The sequence below is a fragment of the Myxine glutinosa genome, chromosome 3, assembly GCF_964187855.1.
Source record: "Myxine glutinosa chromosome 3, kmMyxGlut1.1, whole genome shotgun sequence".
Classification (NCBI taxonomy): Eukaryota; Metazoa; Chordata; class Myxini; order Myxiniformes; family Myxinidae; genus Myxine; species Myxine glutinosa.
Window position 1 is genome coordinate 165,570,774 of NC_136263.1, and position 16,910 is coordinate 165,587,683.

Below are 16,910 nucleotides of genomic sequence, written 5' to 3' on the forward strand. Positions count from 1 at the left end.
AGTAGACCAGGTTATTTCTATTATTTGTTTATTCGTGAAAATAAATAAATAATAGGGGGAGGTTCATGGAGGTTAATGGTGGTTTGTTTGTATTAATCGAGGTTAATGGTGGTTTGTGTTTGTGTTAATGGAGGTTAAAGGTGGTTGGTTTGTGGTAATTCTAGTTGAAACTCTCGCTGAAGTAATTTTCGTTTATTTTTATTTTTTTGATTCGATTTGAGAGTTGAGATGATTGATTTTTTATTAATTTTATAATTTTATTTTTATTGATGTTGGAAACAGGTAATGGGATGCTGAGAGAAGGATTGAATTTAATTTGAATTGGACTGGATTAAATGGGATTGAATTTAAAAATTGAATATTGGATAAAATTGGATCCACTTGAAAAAAAGTGGATTAGGAAATTGGAGAAAAGGTGTTCTATGAAACTATGAATTGAATGAATTGAATCTATGAATTGGAGACCTGTGGACCAGGCGTTCCCAGGAGACTTGTGGACCAGGTGTTCCACCAGAGGAAAAAGACCAGGTGTTCGTGGAGCACTTCACCTGCAAGAACGCCTTGGAACCAAGGTGGAAGAGACCAGTCCAGGCGTTGCTGACTACACCAACGGCAGTCTTTTGCGAGGGCAAGACTTCGTGGATCCACGCCACGCACTGTAAGTTGGCCATACAAGCACCAGACACTACACCACAGCAACCACAGTAAGGATGGGCCTAATCATAGGTACAATACTATTGATAGCGACAGCAGCTAGGGGAAACTCCGATTCCAATAGATGCGAAAACGAAACCCGACACCTCACCGTAACATGGGGACAAAGAGTATCACTACCATGTTTCGAACAGAAAGCCCTGCACACAAATTGGGTGAACATAAATTGGCTAGCACTGTCGGCAGGGCCTGGACGCGTTGGCATGGTACTACAAAAGCAACGAGAGTTCCGGGAAGACGGGCAAGCTAGCATTAAGACCTTGGCCCAACCAGGATACAAATGGGGAACCCCTGATTTTAAGCTACAAACACGCACGCGCCTAGAGAAAGGCATGACTATGCAGGTCCGGTGCAGCGTCTGGACCCCTGGCGCGGCCGGTGGCGAAAAGAACTACATACCATGCATCGAATACATACTCACGCCGCAACCCCAGGATAAGGCCCCAAAGAGGGGGGAAAACACATATTGGAAAGTGGCCAGGGAGGTGGCAACAATTCAAAATAGGACACACTGCTGGTCGTGCATGCGCTTTCCCCAAGCAGGCACCACAGGAATACACATGATAGTGCTACCTCTGTCCCTCAATGACCTCTGCTCACAACCTATCGATTCCCCATGTTTAGTCACCACGCTGGAAAGAGAAGGGGTTGACAACGGCAAGAGTTGCAATCGACAATTTAATTATCGCCCGTCAATGATTGCCCATGTGGCCGAGAGGCCTGCCCCCGTCTGGGTCAAACCACAGAAAGGGAGGGTCTGCCTCCAGGGTTCCGGCCACTTGCGTATGGGAGAATCAGAATGCGCCTACACTCTCCCCGGGAAGCTGGGACAAGGGAGCTCGGGGATTACATTACGAATAGTACTGCAAGATAAACGCAACCACAACATAACGGCTATAACATTCTCTAGGGGGGTTAGTAGGATTAATGGGGTGGTAAAGGGACTCCAGTGCTTATCCACCCACCTGGTCCCACCCCATGGGACAATGTTTATATGCGGCGACAAGGCTTACCCCTATTTACCAAATAATTGGGGGGGCACATGTTATCTGGGTTCAGTCCTTCCTGACGTTGAGATACTGGATGAGCTAGACCCAAAGTCCTTGGACAGGCGTTATAAGAGGTCAGTCATGAACGAAGATGGAACCACTAAACTACACGGGAGTCTATGGGAAAAGGTGTTTGGTTTCTTCTTCCCAGGAGCGGGCACAGTCATGGATAGTTTCCGGATAGATAAATTGGCTTTGGCCCTAGAAAAGGTGGCAAACGACACCGCTACGGCTCATGACATACTATTGGACACGGTAATTCACATGCGTACAATGGTGATGCAGAATCGGGTGGCTTTGGACATGCTCCTGGCAGAGAAAGGAGGGGTATGCGGAATTATAGAGGGAAAATGTTGCACTTACATACCCGATCCATCTGAAGGAGTGTCAGCCGCAATAGTGAGACTAAGGGAAACTAGCCACGCCCTGACGATCGATCGGATCGCGCGTGAAAATTCTTATACATTTAGCTGGCTCACTGACTGGTTCCAGGGATGGACGGGCACCATAGTGAAGTGGTTATTGACCGCACTGGCTGTGATAATCGGGGTAGTAATTTGGGGGGCACTAATGAAATCTCTAGTCCTCCTCTGTATGAGAAAGTATTTTACAGGATGGAAAGTGAAGAAGCCGCCGACAACAACTATGGCTCTGACCACAGAGGCCGTCGACCTGAACGGGTCCTTCAACAAGGCAGTTGCGACCGGCGCTCCAGAAAATTGCATTGAATTTTGTAATGACTGTGATACTTGTGTGGATCCCATGTGGGAACTGGCTGCTGCCTGTAACGGTGTATGTGATGACTGTGATACTTGTGCTATAAACCCCTTGCGTGTACTGGCTAACGCTGCTTATGTATTACAAGCTGACAGCTGCACGCCCCCTTCTGACCCAACTATGGATCTGATTGCGACACTGGGTCTGGCGGTTGAGGGACCCGACGCGGATGTCCTAGACCCGCAAGCCGACCAGGCGCCCAAGGGAGACTTTGACATAAAGGAAGTTCCTCTCTTTGCTTCATATGTATTAAGTTCAAATGCTTCAAGTGAATCGGATTTTTACGCTCTGTACCCTGACCAGGAAATTGAGACACAAGATACTGACAATATTATGTATTCCCCAGAACAGCAGCACGTGAGGGACCTCATGGGCATGATCGTTGATTAACCTCGAAGATCTGCAAGGACTGGGTCTGCAAAGGGTGGGGGGAGCAAGTTCCGCAGGGGAGGTGATGGGCCCTCTGGCGGAGCAGAACCTCATCTGGACCAGACACCTTCGTTGTGGATCCGAAACGTTAATGGACTTTCATGTTCTGAGCCCTCAGGCTCCGAGCACGCACCACACGACACGTTCGCCAAATGCACGGGCGAGGCGCTTTGGGCGCACGATATGCCCTTGGGAGATACCCGCATTACACAATTATTTTTTCAATACCCGCATTACACAATTATTTTTCAATAAAACCCGATGTGGCACGTTGTCTCTTAAGATACTTTGTCTCGACGAGACAAGAGGAAGGAATGTCAAGTAGTAGATTTGTTATTGCCTAAAGTTCAGTTATAGACGTTGGGTGCTAATGTGTTATGATTTATATGATGTTTAAAAATGCTATTTTCATGAAGTTAATAAAGGGTTTTTGCTTCGTTTTAGTTTTGGATGAGGAGAGGCTCGCTGAGGTCATGCTGAACAAATTGTATACGTGTGCTTTTTTCGAGGCTGGTCATAAAACCACGCCCACATGCGCTTGTTTTTGCGTAATGCTAGTAGAATGACATGAACCTATCGTTAACTATATATATTTTGTTTTAATCTCAGCAACGCATGACTCTGTATAAACATGCTTTGGATTACTCATGTACACAAACCCATAAAATATATGGGTTTGTTTGGCTAAGCATACACTCTTCTCTTTGTGAGTTACAGTTCTGTTTTCTCGGAGCCCAGAGAAACAATTGGTCCAAATGATAAGGAAAGGCTGACTCCCCCGAATGATAACGGTGGGAGGGACTCTCGCCAGTCGCTTCGTTCTCTCGGAGATTTTCTGATAAATCGTATTCGTATATAAGTGAATGAGAATCAATGCGTTTTCAGGAAGGCTTGACGTGGCATGAGACTGGCTCTTGCTATAGATGTCTTGGCCTCCTCCGGATCTGTATAAGTTGGTTCTTTAATAAAGCTGCGCCATTCCAGGCTATTGTGGACTTCTTTTGCAAACGAAGAGCTGATTCTTCACACACACATACACACAAACTGTGTTTTATATATATAGATGTTAAAATAAATTATACCATTACTAGCAGAAGTACCCGGCATTGCCGGGCGGGGGAGGGGAGGGGGCGGGGGAATGGGAGGGGAGGGGAACGGGGGGGGTGGAGCGAGCCCCTTGGCAAAGCGAGCGATTTTTTTTTTCATAGCGTCATAGCGTCATAGCGTTCATAGCGTCATATCGTTAGAGCGTCATATCGTTGATAGCGTCATAGCGTTCATAGCGTCATAGCGTTTCATAGCGTCATAGCGATTTTTTTTTTCATAGCGTCATAGCGTCATAGCGTTCATAGCGTTCATAGCGTCATATCGTTCATAGCGTCATAGCGTTCATAGTGTCATATCGTTCATAGCGTTTCATAGCGTCATAGCGATTTTTTTTTTTCATAGCGTCATAGCGATTAATTTTTTTCATAGCGTCATAGCGTTCATAGCGTCATATCATTCATAGCGTTCATAGCGTCATCGCGTCATCACGTGATCGCTCTGAGCGAGCTCTGAGCGTCATAGCGATTTTTTTTTTCATAGCGTCATAGCGTCATAGCGTTCATAGCGTCATATTGTTCATAGCGTCATATTGTTCATAGCGTCATTGCGTTCATAGCGTCATAGCGTCATCACGTGATCGCTCTGAGCGAATCAGCACCCACCTGCTCTGATTCCGTTGATTCCGTGCGCTGAAATGCGCTGAGGTAAATATGAATAAAAAATATGGATCGTCAAATATTTTTAGTTCGGCCATGTTCGTCCCAGGCTCAATGGCCATGTCTATGCCAAATATCAAGCACGTAAGCCTCTCCGTTTAGGAGTCTATCGGTAACATTACACACACACACACACACACACACACACACAAACTGTGTTTTATATATACTAGGGCATGCCCGTACTATATATATATCTAAAATTATATCCCCCCCCTCTATTTACATGAAATGGTTTGGTCCAAAGCGAACGGCTTGCGAGTACGGTGACAATCCCCCCCCCCCCTCTATTTACATGAAATGGTTTGGTCCAAAGCAAACGGCTTCCGGAGTTTGGTAAAGAAATCGCCATAGCGTGCACCAACGCGCAGGAAAGCGAAAGAATCGCAAATTAGTTTTAATTAGTTTTAAAACATAGTTTAACGCCAACATAGCGGCAACATAGTTTGCCAACGTGAAATAAATGAATACGCTCTCAAATGTGCCGTCCGAGGCAGAGTGTGTTCGCCACGTTCGGCACACGCGATAGCTCGCTGCTCTCTGATTGGTTGAATCGTTTTTTGGACATAGCTCGGTAAGTACTTGTCCGATTAATATGAAACCTTGAAAAGGCACATCCTCGGGTCCCCAGCAATATACCTGGCAAGTTTAAAGTATATCGGACCCGTGGTTGTCGAGAAACAGCGGTCACAGACATACAAACATACAAACATACAAACAAACAAACAAACAAACATACACACAGAGATTAGTGGAATTATAGATAGATAGATACCAATATATACCATTAAGTTATTTTGATTCCTCAATAAATTTTCTACAAACCCATGTAATCATATGTATCCCAGAATTGTTATTAACTTTTTCAAAATAAATGATACACAAATACTTCTCCATTTTTTATTTTTTTTTTAGGATAGTGTTACAAAAATGGTGATAACTGATAACACACAAAAAGCTACCACAGCTGCAATGCTGTCATATATTTTTCAGCTCTAGGGGTGTATACCTTGCCAAAAATCACGATGTGCATTATTCCCTTCAGATGGTACTGACCAATCCTAGTGGCTCATGGCCTAATTGTAAAGAACTCATGTGGATTTAACATATTTTCACGATGATGTCATAGGTGTCTCCATAATCACGTCATAATTCGACAAGTAGAAAACTTCATCCGATCAAGAAGAAAATTTCTTGAGCATCATCTGGGATAAATTGGTGGAGAAACAAAAATGATGACGTCATAGGTCACGTGGTTTGGCCGCCATATTTGTGTTAACACAAAAGCCTTAAAAATACACGTCCTGGCGAGTGTCTGAAATCTCTGATAGCTCTTTGTTTAATCTGTAGATCTAATTTTTGATATATTATTTAGCACCTTTACACAACTGCCTCCATTTTCATATAAGTTTGGTAAAGGGACTTAAACGTAATCTCTGACAGTAAATACATTTTATCTGATCACTCTCCTTCCTTGTGACCTTGAATTAATCACTTTGAGGATTCGTGACCGAGGCTCCACACACACAAAGCTGGCAAAAACTATCATTTTGTATAAACTACCTTTTCACAAACTAAATATTCAACAATTGTGTTTGAAAATACCTTTGTGTATCTTCATTGATCTGTGGATTGAAAACTCAATTGAATGTGTACGTTAAAATGCACATGCTAAATCACATGTCGAGTCCACTTAAATATTAAATCCATGATTCATTCTTTATCGATTAAATTTCACGATTCATCAAAGTGTTTCCACAAATGTAGTGCAACATACTTACCAATCAAATAAATAGCGTTGAATGGGATCTTGTGGATTCGGCCATAAAAAGTAAGAAAACCATAATTTTCATATTCCAAATCAATGCAGCCATAATGATAATCCGTGAAATTGGTGATGGTATGAGTTGCAAAAGTATGTTTCACTGTGAGAGAGACAATCAGTTCGAACAATCATTAAGAGTTCAGTGACATAAAAAATTATAAGGATAGTGTTCTGATATAGTGCTGTCCCACACTTGATGAGCATGAGCTTCCATGAAGAGAGGTGATGTAAAGATGGTGTGGAGGGCACTACATTGGTTGCGCAATTGTTGGAAGCTTACAAACTCAATGAGAATTTGACCCTGAAAACTTTATCCCGGAGGTCTTTTGAAATCTCCTTGGTGCTCATGGTTGAGTCTTTGCTGTGAAATGCACCACCCAGCAGAGGAAACCTACAGGAACAGCTGACTTTATTCTGAAATAATCAGAATCACCATAATTTAACACAGGTGGAGGCCAATTAACTTGGTGTGTGATTTTGAAGGTGATTGGTTACACCTGAGCACATTTAGAATTGCTATTATACTAGGGGGTGGACACTTATCCAACCAAGATATTCTAGTTTTGTGTTTTTAATGAATTTTTTAAAATTTGTAGAATTTGTTTTTCACTTGGAAGTTATGGGTTATGATGTGTAAATAAAGGTGGAAATAGTCTGAATTATTACAATTTAATTTCAGGATATAGGGCTAAGGATATAGATATATAATTTCAACAGGTGAAATTTTTGAAGGGGGGGGGGGGTGAAATAGGCACTGTGTATAAGCATTCTGTAGTTGAGAGTATCACTATTACTGTTTGAAACCAAAAATAAATGTTGACCTGGGACATTTTATGAGTATTTAGCAACAGCTCTGACATGAAATGGATGTGTAGACAAGCAAAGGTTCACCTGGTGTTGCTTTCCCAGATGTTTCATTGATTTTGGTGGTGAAAACAGCTTTTGCACACGTTCCATTGCCCCTGGAATAAGGAATCAAAGCTAACAATGTCATGGCAATTTTATACTTTAAACACATTGAAGGGAAATAAAAAATATTTGTTCAAAGGAATATTGGTAGTAGGATTGATAATGATTTCAATTAAGTGTAGAAAAGCTGATATATATCATAACTGTCTAACCAGTAAGAAGCAACATGGCCAATAGTTTTATCGCATTATACGTCAGAGTCAACACACTATGTATATGTTCATTGAATTCGGTGAGTAAAGATATCTCTAATCAGCACACTTTTTTGTTGTTCGAGTGCTATTCTCATGTAGTATGTGTTCAATTAATGTTGAATGTGAAGGAAATAGAAACATCACTTACATGAGTATGTTGCCTTTTACAATAATTGTATTTTCAAAGGAAGAAACTCTGTGGACAATCTGGTGGCCTGATTGGAATCTTTCCAATTCAGCAACCATTACAGGATTATCTGCTGCCATTGCGATTGTGATCCAGTAACCTACATACTTTTTGTTAAAATAAAACAGAAAGTATTTCGCAATCAACTGCACAACATATTTGAAACACTATTTACAGTCACGTGAAAAAGTAAGTACACCCCATGTAAAGTTTTGACTTTTTCAACATATTTCAACATACAGATATTTGACCTTCCTTTCAACAATATTGATAGATAAAGGTGATATAATATAACAAATATCATGAAACATTTACATTTTGTAGTCCATTGTATAATTTAAATAAACATAAATGCAAATTTCGCATGTGGAAAAAGAAAGTACACCCCTACGGCCTACATTTATCACTACTTCAAATACCTAAAATTAGAATCAGGTGCACCAGCTCAGGTGCAAATGGTTAGAACATCGTGAGAGAGGATCTTGGAGGACCCTGTCTTATTTAAACATCAGACATTTAGTCTGGTTTGCTCTTTGTTGTTGAAGTGTGCGGCGTCACCATGCCTAGATCAAAAGAGCTATCTGAGGCCTTCAGAAAAGGTTATAGATGCCGACGAGTCTGGGAAGGGATTTAAAAAGATCTCCAAACAATTTGAAATCAATCATTCGACTGTCCGGAACATCATTTACAAGTGGAGAAGATTCCAAACAACTGCCAACTTGTTCAGGCCAGGCCGCCCCAGCAAGTTCAGCCTGAGAGCAGACCACAAGATGCTGAATGAAGTCTCTAAGAACCCCAGAATGTCATCACGGGACCTCCAGGTAGCTCTTGCCACTGTTGATGTCAAAGTGCACGAGTCTACCATTAGAAAGAGGCTGCACAAATTTGCTCTACATGGGAGGTGTGCCAGGAGGAAACCTTTGCTGTCCAGAAAGAACATCAGGGCAAGACTAAAGTTTGCGAATGAACACCTCGGCAAAGACCAGCACTTCTGGAACAATGTGCTGTGGACAGATGAGTCAAAGGTAGAGCTATTTGGCCACAGTACCAGAAGATATGTTTGGCGAAAACCAAAGACAGCATTTGACCACAAGAACCTGATACCAAGTGTAAAGCATGGTGGTGGAAATATTATGGTTTGGGGCAGCTTTGCTGCATCAGGGCCTGGGCAGCTCACCATCATAGAATCCACTATGAATTCTTCATTGTACCAGAGGGTGCTTGAGGATAATGTGAGGCCATCTGTTGGAAAGTTGAAGCTCAACCGAAGGTGGAACTTGCAACATGACAATGACCCTAAACATACCAGGAAATCAACCAAGGAATGGCTGAAAAGAAAGAAATGGAGGGTTCTGGAATGGCCAAGTCAAATCCCGGATCTAAATCCCATCGAGATGTTGTGGGGGGATTTGAAACGAGCTTTGCATGCAAGAAACCCCTCAAACATCGCACAGCTGAAAGAATTCTGCATGGAGGAGGGGGCAAAAATTTCTCCCAGTCGATGTCAGAGACTGGTAGACAGTTATAAGAAATGCCTACTTGAGGTTGTTTCTGCCAAAGGGGGAAATACCACCTATTGGAGCCAAGGGTGTACTTACTTTTTCCACATGCGAAATTTGCATTTATGTTTATTTAAATTATACAATGGACTACAAAATGTAAATGTTTCATGATATTTGTTATATTATATCACCTTTATCTATCAATATTGTTGAAATGAAGATCAAATAGCTGTATGTTGAAATATGTTGAAAAAGTCAAAACTTTACATGGGGTGTACTTCCTTTTTCACGTGACTATATAGAAAAGATTTGTACTGAATTGGAACTTGATGCAATATATGGGGGTTTTCTTTCTTTACGTTTTCATCATGAACTATCCTTACCTTGTCTATACTGAAGGGATCTTTACCACAATTGGTTTTCTCATAATGAACTGCAAGAAGAAGAAATGCAGATCATCATGAGTTGAAGTTGCACGCTGATTTTGTTACAATGGAAGGTAAAAACGATGTATTTACAGAGATATAGTAAGTTATAGGGTAAGGAAGAGAAAGAGTGGTTTCAATTGCATTTGTTGCTAATAATGGCTTTTTGAGATTGGTTGTTTCACATCGACCTAATTATTACCTGGACAGTCACGAAGGTGGACAGAGCTCATGCCTTCACCGCTGACTTTTGTCTGTTTGTTTCTTTGTCTTTTGTGTCTATCTGTGAACAGGATATCTCAAAAAAGTTGTGGACAGATTCAGATGAAACTTGGTGGACATGTTGGGCGTGTGACAAGGAAGAATTGTTTAAATTTTGGTGAAGATCCCAATACGGTTCCGGATACAAGATTTTTTTATTTATTTCAATGGTGGGCTGATTGGGGCAAAAACGATATATCGCATGATATTTCAAAAAGTTGTGAATTGATTATTACAAAACTCGGTGGATGAGTTGTTTAGGCAACAAGAGCAAGCCGATTCGATGTTGGTTCAGTTCCCGATCCAGATCCGGCCTATCAGTGGGATCCAAAATCTAAACTCTTCAGCCTGGAGGAGGTATGCACTCCTTAGGATGCCTGGATTCCGAAGGGTGACCAAGTAGTAAAAACATTGGCAATTACTAGAGCTTGTGGGTTCAAATTTAGCCTCTGGGATCACCAGTATCCTTATATAGTAGTAATACATTTTGTTTTCTAAATTTCTTGAAAGTGATACGTCATCTCAAATGAAAGAGAATTTCTCGGGACAATGGCTTGAAAATGTGAAATGAATGATCCAATTCCTAAAAGCAGAATTTTATATTTCTATACATTTTCTCAAACAAACAACCCACGTAGATAATCACACATTCATACATGCATAGATCAAAAGTAATGAATGGGCCTAAATGACAGAGTACAGCATGGATGTTCTCAGGCCAGTAGAGAATCAAGGAAGAAGAGGGAAACAATGACATCACACATCAGTGGGTGAGTGGCAGAAAGGAGAAGGGCAGGAGGTATGGGGTCAGCGAGAGTAAAGGAGATGAAAAATAGAGTGGTTGGATATGGGAGAAACCACGAGGTGACAATTGACGGCAATCTTGCAGGACGAGATGGATGGGCACAAGACAACAGGTACATGAAGTCGGTTCCACAGATGAGAGAGTTAAATGATGAAGGAAAGGAGGTGAGCCCTCAGATTATAATTTGGGAGGCTAACAAGATATGTGATTCTTGAAGACCATGTGAGTAGTATATACTGTATTTGTGGGGGATTCCCAGGCTTCCCACCATGAAATGATATTTAAATATTACTGAAGTACTATAGTATTTGAGTGCGTACGACAATTTCAGTACTCAAATGTGAATATAATAATATATTTCTTCACAAGAAAATAAAAATTTTCAGTAAAATATGAATGCAAGAAAAGCTCATTAAATATTTACATCATATATGAATGTAAGCATATATTGTGCTTATTAATAATATTAATAATAATATAAAGCCATCTTACCTTTGGTGTCATTACAAAAATCTGCCAAAAGAAAAGAGTAAGGGAAAGAGTCACGCTTTACATCACCGCTTTACACCACTTTACACAAACATCACCGCTTTACACAAAAAAGGTGCAACAACAGATCCTTGCAACCACAGACCAATCAGCCTTCTCCCAATTATCAGCAAAGTCATGGAATCCATCATTGCTTCAGATATGAAATCTTTCCTCTTCTCAAATGGCTTGATCTCTGGTCATCAATTTCGTTTCTGACCAGGTCACTCTACTCTGGACATGCTGCTTCTGCTGTCTCAACAATGGATGGAGGTCCTCAATGCCAAACAGGAAATTAGAGCTGTCTCCCTTGACATATCACGTGCCTTCAATACGGTCTGGCACCCCGCTCTGATCACCAAACTCTCCTCCTATGGTATCCATGGAAATCTCCATGCATGGCTTGCGGACTTCCTCTCCAGTCGCAGTCAACGTGTGGCCCTGAATGGGTTTCTCTCATCTCCCCTTCCTGTTCAGGCTGAAGTTCCCCAAGGCAGTGTTCTGGGCCCTGTGCCTTTTCTGGTCTTCATCAATGATCTCTCGGACTCTCTTAAAAATCCTCTCTATCTCTTTGCTGATGACTCCACTCTCTGCCGCTCCATTCCTCATCCCTCATATCGGCAGCCTAAAGCCTCCTCACTCTCTGCAGACCTGGACAAAATCACAGACTGGTCAAACAAGTGGGACATGTCTTTCAATCCTGAAAAATCTCACAGTCTTACTATGTCTCTCCGAAAAGACCGACTGGACAACCCTCCCATCCACTTTCTGAATAATCCTCTCCAATAAGTTCTGTCACTCAAGCTTTTGGGTCTCACTATCTGCCATGTTCTTTCTTGGGAAAACCACATTTCAAATCTGGCCTCCAAAGCCAGTCGCCGACTGGGCATCCTCCGTCGTGCGAAGTCCTTCCTTAGCACACCTGAGCTCCTCACCACATACAAGGCTTTCATCCGCAGCTCAATGGAATGCTGTTCTCCCCTCTTGGCCGGTGCCTGCCTCACACCTCGCTCGGCATCACACTGTTGAAACCAAAGCTTTCAGAATCATTGGAATCTCCCACGATGATGCTAACTCCGAGGGCCTTTCACTTACTCACCGCAGGCAGGGTGGTGGTCTTTCTGTCTTCTACCGACTCCTCTCCGGCCTTGCTCCTCCAGCTCTCTCTGGGCTCTGTCCCCCAAATATTCCTACAGGTCGCACAAGATCTGCCTGCAACCCTCTTATGGTTAAACTGCCAAAATCAAGACTCTCTGCTCACCTTCACTCCTTCATTCCTCATTTCTCCCGCCGCTGGAACAAACTCCCTCACTCTCTTCAATCCCACTCCTCTCTCTAGGTCTTTAAAACAGCTGTTCACCAGCATCACTTATCTTCCCCCATCCAAACCCTTGATCTTATCTACCCCCGTTAATTCACTCCAGAGCCACTTTTTTCAAATACCAACTTCCTTCCTGGAAGTCCTTGCAGTCTCCTTGTGTTTTATATTTCTCCCACTCCACGCCCCACCCTTCCCACGCCTCCTCCCCCCAAGTCCCCTCCCTCCCACAAATCTCCCGATGTCCCTGCTCTCAAATGTTGTGTTTGTGTGCTTCCCCTTATCTCCCCAACTTGTCTTCTGCTTTCTGTTATAAATGTTAGCTCTTTCACGAGCCTCGATCCTGTATACAAAAAAAATAAAAAAAATAAAAATGTCATTGCATGTTTTTATGATTATTTCCATTACACTGTCATTTTGTCCAATTACTGCCTTAAGCCTCAGTTTACTGGCAATAATCACTTTCCAACATTCCCCTCTTTTGACCAACTTTTACTGCCTTCCCCTCATTAACATTAACATCATTTTCAGGGAGTTATGTTTGCCTCCTGCCCAAATTGCACAATGATCCCTTGCTCAGTTCTCAAACAGAGCAGCGAAACTCACAATTCACTTTGCAGTGTTAAAAGGGACCCTTGTTACCCTGCGCTCCCGAAGCGAAAAACAGGGTTAAGCAATCGGGTATGTCCGTATGTGCGTAAGTGTGGCGTACGTGTCTGCATTTAAAAAAATCCTTTTCTCGCCAGCTGTTGGTCCAATTGACACGAAATTTTACTATAGGAGCGCCTCCGCCTGTAGATTGTTTTTATTCAGAATTATGACGTCATAGGTCATGTGATACGGACGCCATTTTGGAAAAACGTTACACCTCTATATCTCCCAAACCACTCGATGGAAAAAGTTGAAACAGGCTCATTATCAAGTACTCACCATGGGGAATAAGATATGATGATGATGATGACTTAATCATCATTAATTATCATTCTTAATCATGATGCCTTCATTATGACATCATAATTCGACAAGTGCACTGCTTGATCTGATCAGTATTTAAAAAAAACAAATTTGTCCTCTGCAACTGTAAGTCTGATGGGAACGAAATTTGTACCATAGGAGCGACTCCTCCTGTATAATATTGTAATGATAATTATGATGTCATAGGTCACGTAGTTCAGGCGCCATCTTGGAAAAATGAAAAAATGGTGCACCTCCATATCTCTGAAACCGCTCAATGGAAAGAATTGAAACATGGCTCATTGTAAAAAAACAACCTATGGGGAATAAGATAAGTTAATGATGATGTCATCAGTACCTTATTTATGACGTCATAATTCGACAAGTACCATGCATGATTTGATCAGTATGATTTTTTTTCTCTGCAAATCTTGGTCTGATTGACACAAAATTTTCACCATCGGAGAACCCCCTCCTGTAGAATATTTTAATGATAATTATGACATCATAGGTCACGTGGTACAGGCGCCATCCTGGAAAAAATGTGTACCTCTATATCTCTGAAACCGCTCAATGGAAAAAATTGAAGCATGGCTCATTGTCAAGTACTCCCCTTGGGGAATAATATCTGTTAGTGATGATGTCATCGGTGCCTTTGTTATGGCGTCATAATTCGACAAGTATAATGCTTCATCCTATCAGTATGAATTATTTTTTTCTCTGCAACGTTGGTCTGATGGACACGAATTTTTCACCATAAGAGTGCCTCCCATTGTAGAATATTTAGTGATAATTATGTAGTAGGTAATGTGGTGGAGGCACCATCTTGAAAAACTGAAAAACGTTACACCTCTATATTTTCAAAACCGCTCCATGGAAAAATTGAAACGTGGCTCATTGTAAATAACCACACGGGGAATAGGTGTTTATAACGATGACGTCATTGGTGTCGTAATTATGACGTCATAATTTGACAGGGACAACGCTTAGTCTGATCAGTTTAAAATTTATTGAGCGTGATCTATATCTATGCAACAATTATATTCGAGATTGTAAATTTATGATGTCATCGCTCATGTGGTCTGCAAGCCATATTCGATCAAAGAAAAAAAACCGTTCAAAAACAGAAGAGTTGGCTCGCACCAAGTTGACTGTGCAGGGTAAGTATTCTATGAATACCATCTAGTTACTGATTGAAGTGACTCTTGGGGTTATATTTTTGACTGTCTCCCTGTCAGGCTTTAAATAAATGTCTGATATATTAAATAAAAGCAGAGTTAAAGTCATTCAGTTAAACCCACCTTTATCGTGGCACAGCACAACTCATGCTCCGGAACAATACGTTTTCAACAATCTGAAAACTCGAGTAAAGAAATGAACTTGTGGCAAATCAGTTTCCATATTTGAGAACCAACCAAGACTTTGTCATAATGTGCTCGCTGTATTGTCATAATGTGCTCTATGTTCCTGCAGAAAATTTTAATTTGTTCAGGGTACAGGCCCACTCGGGCCTTTTCTTTTTCGAAAGGCACCATGGGATTTTTCACATAAACCAGTCAATAATACTGAGTGCTGAGAGGTGTGAAAAAGCAAGAAAGAGCAAACCTGAATGAAACAAAAGAAAATTGAACCTACTTCTTGAGAAATAAATGGAATGGTTTTCATTGTATAATCATGTCAACATTCCCATAATGTATTATTATGGCGTTTGTGTGTGTGTTTGTGTGGTAACCGGTGTGTACCCCGGCTTAGAATAGGTACACCATATACCTGCCTGTCGTAAGAGGCGACTAAAAGAGTTGGCGTCAGGAAGGGCATCCGGCCATTAAAAAACCTTTCCTCAAAAAGGGAACCATGACAATTATAATTACATATGGGCAGGGTACAGCCCGAAGTACCCAGTGGGTGACCCCACTCCCTCTCGTCAAGACTCAAGGTGGGGAACCCGATCGAAGCAAGGGTGGAAATCACTCCATTTATGACGACGAAACGTCTGATACCCGACGTGGAGATCGGTTTCTGAGGTTTGGGACATGGAATGTCGGGACAATGACAGGGAGATCAGGAGAAGTGGTGGAAGTATTGGTCAGAAGAAGAGTGGACATATGTTGTGTTCAGGAGAAGTGGTGGAAGTATTGGTCAGAAGAAGAGTGGACATATGTTGTGTGCAAGAGACGAGATGGAAGGGAAGTGGTGTGAGAATGGTGAAGGGTAGGCAGGGACAGAAATACACGTTTGTGTGGCAAGGGTGCCCGGAAGGCGTGCATGGTGTTGGTGTCCTGTTTTCTGAGGAGTTTGTAGACAGTGTGGTGAGTGTGACTAGAGTGAGTGAAAGGTTGATGTTGGTGAAAATGATGATTGGAAAGCTCTTGGTGAACGTAATCTCGGGATATGCTCCGCAGGTTGGTTGGAACGATGAAGAGAGGGACAAGTTCTGGTGTGCGATATAGTCTAGTAGGAAGACTAGGTCCCCCTGCACCCCCCCGGAGATATACTTCTAATCAGTGTTTCTAGATTGGAAAAAATGTGTAGAAAATGACTAGCTATGGCCCCAAGCTGAAAAAATGTCCCACATACCATTTTTATGCAAATTACTGCTGCAAATTTTATGCAAAATTATGCAAATTTTATGCAAATTTTTGATGAGGAGTAGAGTTGAGGGGTCTTTGAGGGCTTCATCGAGGTGCTCTCGGTTGCAAGACTGGGTCATTCTGAGAAGCACAGCAGGGTCAGAGATCATGATGTTCTCCTCCTCAGTGAATCTCTCCATCAACAGCCTCTCCATTGCCTCACACACTGTTTTGAGGCAAAAGAGGGACTTTGCGTAGGCCTTTCCACTGAGAACACCTTTGAGAGATCCACTTGTTACTAGTTGTGCCTCAAAGAGAATCTCTGCATATCCAGAACCACGCATCTTGTGTCCAGTGAGCATCCCGATGTAGTTCATGGATGTGTGGAAGGGTCCAATCGTTACTACATGACTAGCAAATTCATTTGGCCAGCGCCAGATGATGGGAAGGGCTTTCATGCAGACACCCAGATCAAATGTATTCAGGACCCATCTCTGACCCACCTCAGCAGTTGCTGCCTCGGAACGCTTCAGTAGCTCACGAACAACTGCGTTGTCTGTGATCGGTTGGTGGATAGGCGTGCAGTAGTCGACTGTTGATTTGCTGGGTGGGGGAGAACCAGTTGCAGAGGTGAAACCCC

The 16,910-nt window shown here is 42.2% G+C and overlaps 1 protein-coding gene across 5 annotated transcripts in view; it reads right to left on the reverse strand.

Moving 5' to 3' along the window:
- Nucleotides 1–16,910, reverse strand: part of LOC137423078 (uncharacterized) — a 118,129-nt gene that overhangs the window by 20,484 nt on the left and 80,735 nt on the right. For all 5 annotated transcript variants that reach the window (XM_078774713.1, XM_068109870.2, XM_078774712.1 and 2 more), the window contains 5 exons: nt 11,393–11,413; nt 9,793–9,842; nt 7,869–8,014; nt 7,449–7,519; nt 6,514–6,657 (listed from right to left, as the gene is read on the reverse strand). In XM_078774713.1, coding sequence (XP_078630839.1) covers nt 6,514–6,657; nt 7,449–7,519; nt 7,869–8,014; nt 9,793–9,842; nt 11,393–11,413 — 432 coding nt within the window. The remainder of the gene's footprint in view (nt 1–6,513; nt 6,658–7,448; nt 7,520–7,868; nt 8,015–9,792; nt 9,843–11,392; nt 11,414–16,910) is intronic.